The 9849-nt window shown below is 43.7% G+C and overlaps 1 protein-coding gene across 1 annotated transcript; it reads right to left on the bottom strand.

Moving 5' to 3' along the window:
- Positions 1–6111: 6111 nt before the first annotated feature.
- On the bottom strand, positions 6112–8211 carry LOC105532931. Its single transcript, XM_011971271.1, has 2 exons — positions 7923–8211; positions 6112–7819 (listed from the first exon to the last, which is right to left on the bottom strand). The coding sequence occupies exons 1-2, from the start codon at positions 7966–7968 to the stop codon at positions 6930–6932; spliced, it is 936 nt and encodes a 311-aa protein (XP_011826661.1). The 5' UTR covers positions 7969–8211; the 3' UTR covers positions 6112–6929.
- Positions 8212–9849: the final 1638 nt, after the last annotated feature.

The following is a 9849-nucleotide window of genomic DNA, read 5'->3' as shown; positions in this document are numbered from 1 at the left end:
AATCCAGAGGCTGCACAGGAGAGTCTCAGGGACCCGCCAGGCTGGACCAAGCCTCCCCCAGACTCCACCAGCTGCACCTCACACTGCACACCTGCGAACACAGAGACACCCTAATCAGAAACTGCCACACATATTCACTGTTTCTCTCACTCATGTCCCCTCACACTCAACATCTCTATTTCTCCATGAATCACCTTTTAAAATAGCAACAAGGAAAACCCAGCTCAGTACAAACTCCATAGTGAGTCTCCTGTGTTCAGTGTCGATCACCAAGTGGAGAGAGCTGGAAATCCCAAGGCTGGGGCTCCTCTCCCAGAGCTGCAGGGTCAGGGCTGGGCTGCTTTTCATCACCCAAAAGGGGAATCTTATTTGCATGTCTCCTACTATATAGCAAACTCAGAGTGGGACGCCTCAGGAGAAGGCTGTGCACATAGTAGATGAGAGTGTCCTAGGGGAGATTGGTAGTAACCCTATCATTCAGGAAAATATAATTTCATATTATGTAATTGTGCCTTGATATTCATTTAGCAGTCATCATCTAATTTCATTTTTATGTATTTGCACACTGTATTTCCCCTTATATATTTCTGAAGTCCCTTTGCTTGTCTGTTTGAGTGATGTCTCTTTCCTCGACACTCTGAAGGGTATGATGTCATCGTTCACAGGTGCAGTCCTGGATGTACACGCAGTTTCCATGGAAACGCTGTCATTTGGCAGTGTTGCCTTTGACAGCCGAATTACCTGATTGTTCTACTTGACTGTTTGTTTCTCTTAACATGACACCTGGATGTTACACTGTGCTCATTTCTGGCACGGCGACACTGTTTCGTAACATAAATCGTTCAACAATCTGGTGCAATTAAATTTGGGCTTCTTTCTAGGGACCATTTTTGAGGATTTTTCTGACCCCAAAATGTTATTGATTTTATTGAAGAAATGGAGTCTAGCTATGTTTTCAGGCTGGACTTGAAACCCTGGGCTCAAATGATCCTCTCACATCAAATTCCCAAGTAAATTGAACTGCAGGCAGTGCCACAGTGCCCAGCTGGTAATTCTTAAATTATAGGTTCTCTTATTCTCTCTGTTAAAATGAGTGGACTATTGATTTCTATATTGCTCTCCTGGAGCTGTCAGATTTCTATTAATTACTTACCATGAAAACCGCTAACATTTTAGAGGAACTTTAGCGTTGAAATTATTCTCATTCAACTGCAAATCAAGTCGCGCCGTTTAGACAGAACTTCGTTTCACTGTTTTTACGCCCTGCCTCTGTCACTAGAAAAACATGCCAGTCTCCATATTGGTGCAGAAGAAAGGGTTCGGGTATCTCAGAGGGACACTCCTGCTTTAAGTACAGAAAACTGGGCGTGGGAGTGGTGGACTCCTATGTTCTCATTGTGCTTCTCTCAGGAATCTCCCCAGAACCTCTGCCCTACAAGTGAGCTGGGGTGAGAATAATCAGGGTCTACCTGTTCTTGGCCTGTAACACATGACATGGAAACCATGTCTCATGAGTGAGGCTGGGAGGAGAAAGGCATCCACCAAATCACAGACTGGAATTTAGTCTCCACCATAAAGATCTGACACCATGACCTCAGCTGAGATCTGGCGGAGAGGGAAGCACCACATTCTGGTCAGTCCAGCACAGGGTCAAGCTTCTGTGATCCTGAGATGTAAACAAGAGGGTAATGCTCTTCTCTCAAGTATTCTGGATCCTCATTGCACTTGCTGAGACTCTTTGAGTTGCTGTGAGAGAATACCACGGACTGGGTGGCCCAGAAATAACAGAAATGTATTTGTCCCGATTTTCAAGGCTGGGAAGTTCAAGATCAAGATGCCTTAGAGATTTGTATCTGGTGAAGTCCCAATTCTTTATTTATAGATGGCCACCTTCCTACCATGACCACACCTGGTGGAAGGAAAGAGGGAGCTCTCTGGGGTATTTTATCAGGGCGCTAATTCCACTCATGAGATGGAGCCTCAACACCTTTCAAATGAGATCAAAGGCCCCGCCTCCTGCTACCACCACATTGGAGTTGAGATTCCAACATATTCCTTATGGGGGTCATAACCATTCAGTCAATAGTAGCACATTATGTCAATCAATGGATTTCATTTACTATGTGTTCTTAGGATAATTTTCATAATATTACAGGTTGAGTTTCTATAATTTTTACCAGATTAGGTTGTCTCTTTGGAAAGCTTGAAGTTTCTCATGACATCACTCTGGTAATGAGATAACTCTATTCATATTCGTGATTGAAGCTTCCTCATTCGGTCCGTAAGCATTTGGAATGTTCTTCTCTTAAATCATTTGCCATGATGGAATAAACTTGTCCCCCTCATCAGTGTTATCATTTATTCAGAAATGCACTTTTTATATTTTAATATCGCAAATCCACCTTTTCTTTATCTTTATTTAACGTGATGTCTTTCAGTATATTTTAAAATTTGTAAGTGAATACGTTTAAAATTTAGGGTAATTTTAGATTTTAAGGAAAGCCCCCCGTAGTAGGGTGTGTTCTCGTGTACAACTTGCCCTGGTTCCCTCACACTGAGCCGCACTCTGTCAATGCTGGGTCTCTCTCCTGCCGTCTGTGGGACCCGCTCTCTGAACAGTGTTCTGCTACCCACTGTCTATTCTGTGGTCTCCACACTTCCTGGCCTGTCTGGGATCTCAGCTCCTTTTCCTCAACTTCAGATCTACCTGGTTCCACTTCAGCACTGTGGCCCGGAAACTCTCGTTAGAAAGTATCAGAGTGTGCATTCACCAGAGGGCTTGTTTTGTATATTTTCCCCCTCCCAGCAATCACTGTCTGTGTTAATTGATGTCACACATCTTAAAAGCATGTTTAAGACATTTCACTGTGTTTTACACTAATTTCTGGTGAAAAGATACATCTGGTCTCTGCTGTTAAACCTTTTTTGAAATAATAATCTTGAACATAAATATTAGTCAATTTTATAATGTTCACCAAGATTTATCTTGGGAAAAAATGCATATATATTTTAACTTCCAGGAGACATCCCTGCAGACGTACATTATGAAGTTTAGGTATTTACGTATTTGATAGACTTAATATTATACCTAATTTTAAAAATATTCAGAATATCTATATCTGTCACACAAGAAAGCACAAGGTCTACAATGCCCTAATAGAAAAACTTATTTGTCTTTCTCTGGGTTCTTCCTATGGAAATAGAGGGAGACATCTTAGGACTGATCCAGGAGTGCCTTCAGAGACCCTGCCCAGAACGTGACCCAGGAGGGATGTGAGGGATTTCCATCTCTGTGACTGGCATCCTGTCTCCTTCACAGGGAAATCTGGGATCTTCCTCCATCCCTCAGCTGGGCTGCTTCACCATTCAGGACACTGAGGGACAGACAGAGGGTGTGGCAGGCCATAGACATCAAAGGTCACAGTGCGGATGAGGATTGAGATGCTAACCTGCCCCAGTGATAACAGAGATCCCCGTGGGGCAGAGTCCCAGTAAATGATCTTAACCATGTGGGGATCTGTGTGCCTGCCTGAGAGAAGAGTCCACACGGGGACAGTGTGTGCCTGTCTGAGAGTGAAGGCTCATTCACGAAGGTGTCTACCTAGACTGAGGTTGTGTTTGGGGAAAATATTTCTCACTCAGGAGATAATGAGAAACTTGAGTGATTTGATTTGGAAAAGAAAAACAGATCATGTAGAAACCTCATTTAGGAAGAGTCACTGGACAATGTTCGTCAAAATATAGTTCATTTAGAAGGAATTTCGCGTTCATGCCCTTTGCAGGGACATTGATGAAGCTGGAAACCGTCATTCTCAGCCAATTAACACAAGAACAGAAAACCAAGCACCGCATGTTCTCACTCATAAGTGGGAGTTAAAGAATGAGAACATGTGGACACAGGGAGGGGGAACATCACACACTGGGGCCCGTTTGGGGGTGGGGGACTGGGGGAGGGATAGCATTAGGAGAAATACCTAATGTCGATGACAGGTTGATGGGTGCAGCAAACCACCAAGGCATATGTATACCTGTGTAACAAACCTGCACATTCTGTGCATGTACCCCAGAACTTAGACTATGATAAAAAAGGACATTCCTATCTAAGAAGTAAAGCACTGTCTTCTTATAGCCTAAATACTGCCATAACTTTTCCTAGACCACTTACAACATGAATATTGATAAGCTTTACAGATTAATTGGATGCCAAGATAATGGTGCCATTATTTTTCTGATACTTCACTAATACTTTATTATTTGACCAGTCCTCACTTAGAGACCTTTTGCATAAAATGTAATTTTTAATCGAATAAGCATTTCTACCATGAGACAAACTGTCTTCCTGGTGACTAAATATCCATCTTGATTTTGACATAATGTCCATGATATTGACGATTAAGTTGGCATTCTCAGAAAAAATTGACCCAGGTTCAAGGGGCTAACTGCAGAGTCATATTTATGTCCGTTTTGCTTCAAGATAGGGGGACCTGAGTTATAAACAACGTAGTGGGTGGTCTCCTCAGGGCTCCAAGCTGTGAAGGAAAATAAGACGACCCTAGATGGTGGTTAGAGGCTCCCTGGCTGGTTCCTCTCTGCACCTCCTCTTCACTGTGCCTCTGCCTTGGGTGAGTTCTGAGCATCTCCTGCTGGTCCTGTGCTGCCTGTGAAGCCCAGATAAAGGAAGTCTTGGGGATCTGCTTCTGAGATGCCAAGTTGTATGTCTGGTTCCTGGAAAATACACAGCAATGACTGGGAGCTGCATCTTGGATCTCGTCCATGTGACCTCGCCTGTGTAGGAGCCTCCTCAAAGCCCAGAGACGGAATCGGCTGGGGCCCTCCCTTCTCAGACATTACTGGAGGCAATTTTCTGAAAATCTAATTGTAGTTTGACTATATAATTCAGCAATCAAATTTTTTACTAATGTACTTAACTGACTATGTCCACTCAGTGAACCATACATGACTGTTCATTTGTATTTCCCAAATACTGAGCACATTAAAAAAAGAAAACCCTGATTCGTTCAGCAAATTATCGGATTTGAATCAGGAAACTAAGTGGTAACATTTTCTGTAACCAAACTTATGAATAAAAAAGTTAAGAAAATAAGGTCACAAAAATAAAACTTGTGTTATTACCTGGAATCTGACGGTGGTAATTTATATAATGGAGCTGCAGTGAGAAAGGCTACCAGGTGACCTCATTCTGAACCCGTCTTTAGAGCTGACAAGCAACCACCAGGAGTGCGGCAGCCCATAATTCCCCCACATAGGAAGACACCCAGCTCAATAAAACTTCACTTGGGGTCTCTGCAGGCTCTGAGGTGTGCAGGAGTGTGCAGGAGCAGCTCCTACCACAAAGTTTGCAGTCAGTCAAGTCTCCACTCCTTCCCTTGGGACATGAGACGTAGTGTAGACAAGGTCCAGACATGCTCTACTCAAGGTCTCTGCACATGGGTAAAAAATGCAGATGTGAAATTCGTGTTCTCAATCCGTGAAACAATACCCATGAAAAATGCAACTCTGTTCCAGGACATCACGCAGAATGAAGACATAATGCAACTGCGATAAATTTGAAAATTACAATTGCTTGTGGACTACACATTTTTTCATATGCCTTCCTATCAGTCATGTGAAAACGTGTATTCTGTATAAAAATCCACAGCATGTTGGCTCCGAGAATGCGCCTTCCTCCCTCCACCTACAGGCAGAACAACGCGCTTGGATCACGCACCCACCTGCTGCTCTCTGACGTCCGTGATGTGGCTCATGCTGAATCCCATATCCTGTGCCCCATTCTTAGGAACAGAGTGAGCTCTGCACTCATCTGAGGCGGAGCCATTGCTGGGAGTCATGCGGGTTTCCTGAGGGGCAACTTTGACTTGTGCAAAACTCTGTGATAATCTGGACTTTCTTTGCACAGCACATAAATGTAAGAAGGTTCCAACCAATCTTTCCTCACTCTCTCCTTCACTCAGGGACAGGCTTCCATCACATGCCATCAGCTTTCCCAGGCTTGTTTACCCTCCATGCATTTTCCCTCAAAAGGGTGGACGCCCTCCTTTGACCAATGTATGCAAACTCAATCGGCTACTGGAGATTTCTGCTCAGAAGATGAATAATAATACACATATTTTAGCAAAATTATTTATAACATGAGTCTGATTCTATTGTCAAATATAAACTATTAATTAATATTAAATTAATCTTGCATTAATATTAATATTAAAATAATCAATATAACATATTAATCATGGTAATAATCTATTTTGTGTGTCACCTTGACTGGGACAGAGTCTCAGTTATTCAATCAAACACTAATATAGGTGTTGCTCTGATGGTATAATACAGGTGTTATTAAAGCCTGTCATCACTTTTCTCTAGGTCAGGAAGATTGTCCTAGATGAACTTGTTCGGTTTGATTTAATCCTAGCAGAAGAGGAGACAATGGAACTCTATGGTGGACAGCAGCTGTAGGGCTTCCCAGGAATTCCAGCTTGTCCTTCCTGATGGCCGGCTCCACCGGCTCTGGCTGTGCCTAGCCAGACCTCACAATTGCTGTCACGCCGAGCTCGCAGCACAACAAAGTCATCCTCAGCTCTCCCAAAAATCACAGGTGAGGGGGAGCTCTGTGACAGGGTGAGAAGCACAAGATCATCTCGACATCAGTGTCCCATTTGAGGACACAACTAGGAGTGTCCACTTGTGCCCAAATGCGTCCATGCATAGAGGACAGCAGGGGCGTCCAGGCAACCGGGAATGAGAAAGACCCCTCAGCTTGCCAGGTCCTCAGGAGCCACAACCTGAGCCACACCTGAGTTCCAGGTAACGTATCTGAGGCCTGCGGTTTAGACCACAGGAAGCGCACCCTCCATTTTAAGAACAAAGGAGAAAAGGGAAGTGTAAGAATGAAAACTAGAGAAAAGGAAAATTGATTAGCAGAGAAAGGACCAAATGGATGAATTCTGAGTCAAATGTTCAGTTTTAAAGGATGATGGGATTACTGTGAAAACTGTCAGGATTCTAAGGACCCTGGCCCTGGATGGATGAACCTCCCCCTTGGTCCCAATCTGAATCCAAAACCCTGTTCCAATCAGAGATTCCCATGGAGACACCTGCCCTGAGTCTGACTGGAAAACACTCCCCAGGTTCCCCTGAGCTTCCTCGGGACTCTGATTCTGGTGACCAGAGAGGGTCATTTCTGTGCCCAAAGTGACACTCAGGCTTCCGTGGTGGTGAGAATGTGTCCTCTTGTCACAAAAGCAAAGAAACACCGGGGAAAAAAGTGTCACATTCAGAGACATTAAGTGTGAGTACAGAATTGTAAATCTGAAAGGGTCTCTGAGGAAACTTGATGATGAGGCAGCCCCAGATGCTGAGAGAAAGTCAGCCTTTAGCACCACCAGCCCCTGCCACAGAGAACAGCCCAGTTCACAGGGCCCAGGACACCCCCTCGTGGTCTCAGATGCCCTGCAGCGAGGTTTTTGTCTGGGCTCACGCTGACTTCCCCTCACTGTGTCTGTAGTACAGTAATACACAGCCGTGTCCTCAGCTCTCAAACTGTTCATTTGCAGATACAGGGAGTTCTTGGCGTTCTCCCTGGAGATGGTGAATCGGCCCTTCACGGAGTCGGCGTAGTTTGTGCTACTCCCATCACTATTAATACGTGAGACCCACTCCAGCCCCTTCCCTGGAGCCTGGCGGACCCAGTTCATCCAGTAGCTACTGAAGGTGAATCCAGAGGCTGCACAGGAGAGTCTCAGGGACCCGCCAGGCTGGACCAAGCCTCCCCCAGACTCCACCAGCTGCACCTCACACTGCACACCTGCAAACACAGAGACACCCTGGTCAGAAACTGCCACACAAATCCATTGCTTATCTCACTCATGTCCATTCACACTCCATATCTCTAGTTTTCCGTCAATCACCTTCTAAAATAGCAAGAAGGAAAATCCAGCTCAAGCCCAACTCCATGGTGAGTCCTGTGTGCAGTCCTGATCAGCAAGCAGAAGCACTTGGGAATCCCGGGGCTGGGGCTCCTCTCCCACATCTGCAGGGCCAGGGTTTGGCTGGTTTTCATCAGCAGGGGAGGGCCCTATTTGCATAACTCCTACTATATAGCAAGCTCTGGGGCCAGACACCTGAGGAGAGGGCAGGGCCCAGAGCAGATGAAAGTGTCGTGAGGAGAAGATGGGTGACAACAATGGGATTCGAGAAAGTGTGCTTAATATGAAACTGTGCTGTGATAAAACCTTTGCACTGATCGCCTTATTTCAGATTCACCTATGTGTGTAAATTATGTTCTGTAGGAGTCAATGTTCTCTATTTACAGATGTAAAGTAAACCCACACATGGATGGGCTCCGTATGTACCTAAGAGATCATGTCTGGTATCTGGGCCTGCGCTTCTCACCACTGGCCCTGACTCCTCCCTTAGCCAACTGCAGGACAGAGCTGGACATGCCTAGTGTGGTTTGCAGAAGCCACTGCCTAATCAGAATATCTGTGATTTTGCTGCACTCTCCTGTTTACCTTAAACTATGGAGAGAACTAGGGTTCAGGTAGATAAATTTTCAGGTATCTCTGACATTTAAAATACTGGTATCTATCTTTCTGTTACTCCCACATTGTCTAATTTTCAACTTGTCTCCACATAATAAATTTTATAATATTTGACTGATAGATTATAAACTTTACATATTTAAAGTGTAAAATTGATCATCATTACATAACTATTACCATGATAAAGAAGGTGGACAAGTGAAATTCCCTCAACTTCTTTTCTGTCCTTCTACTTCCTATTTCTATTTCCTTATCCTTTCTCCTTCCCTTCTGCCAACATATTCCTAGGCAACTACTAATCTTCTTTATATTACTTTACATCAGTTTTTATTTTCCAGAATTTTAAAAAATAGAATCATACATACTCTTATTTGTTTGGCTTATTTTACTCAATTTAAATACTTGATAATTTAATCTTCTTATTGTGTGTATCGGTCGTTCCTTTATTATGAACGATGGGTAGTATTCCAGTAAACAAAGTTACCATAATTTGTTTTTCTATCAGGCAGCTGATCAATATTTGGATTCTTTTATTTTTGGTGTTACTAAAAATTTTATTATTCAGATTTGAAATGTACATAGATGAGAATTTCTTTTTTTTTTACAACAACAATAAAATCAACAATAACTGTTAAACAGAGAAAATGGACTTTTGCAAATTGTCTTTAATACTTCGGATCATTGAAATTTTAAGACAATCAACAAACCTGAAATCTAGAGAGAGACAAGTTCTTGTAGGGAGAATCAAAGCGAGGGTGTGAGCTGAACTGAGGCAGAGTTCACCAAATGAAATACAGGCTAGTACAAGATAAAATACACTAATATACATTGAAGTGCTTTGAGTTGAGTGTGGTAAGCATGTTTTTAGTGTGAAATTCTCAGGGAACACATACTGAAGAGTTTTTCTATTCTTTTGAATGCCTTTCCCTTATAATGAGAATAGCCACAAAAATTTTCCCTTCCCAGAGTGTTTGTCTGGGGTGTATCTGAGCTCACACTTCTGAAATGCTTCCAGAGCCAAGTCTCTTACACCCACTACAGAACTAAGAAATTACTCAACGGGGCAAACCACCAAAACCAGTAACGTAAAGGCCCTGGTTTAACCCCTCGGGAAATGAGGTGGGAAGACAGATCCCACCAAAGTCCTACCGGGAAGCAGCTCCCCTCTCTTACGGAATCAGAGCCTTAGTCTGCAGGGCGGGGCAGGGCAGCAGATCTGGGAGGTGGAGACACCCACGGAGAACACCGCAGCTGCGGGAGGGAACACCTGGAGAAACGGGGGGCTCTACCCCAG

The sequence above is a fragment of the Mandrillus leucophaeus genome, unplaced genomic scaffold (assembly GCF_000951045.1).
Source record: "Mandrillus leucophaeus isolate KB7577 unplaced genomic scaffold, Mleu.le_1.0 Scaffold997, whole genome shotgun sequence".
In the NCBI taxonomy this organism is placed as follows: Eukaryota; Metazoa; Chordata; class Mammalia; order Primates; family Cercopithecidae; genus Mandrillus; species Mandrillus leucophaeus.
This window is presented reverse-complemented; position numbering and strand designations above follow the sequence as displayed.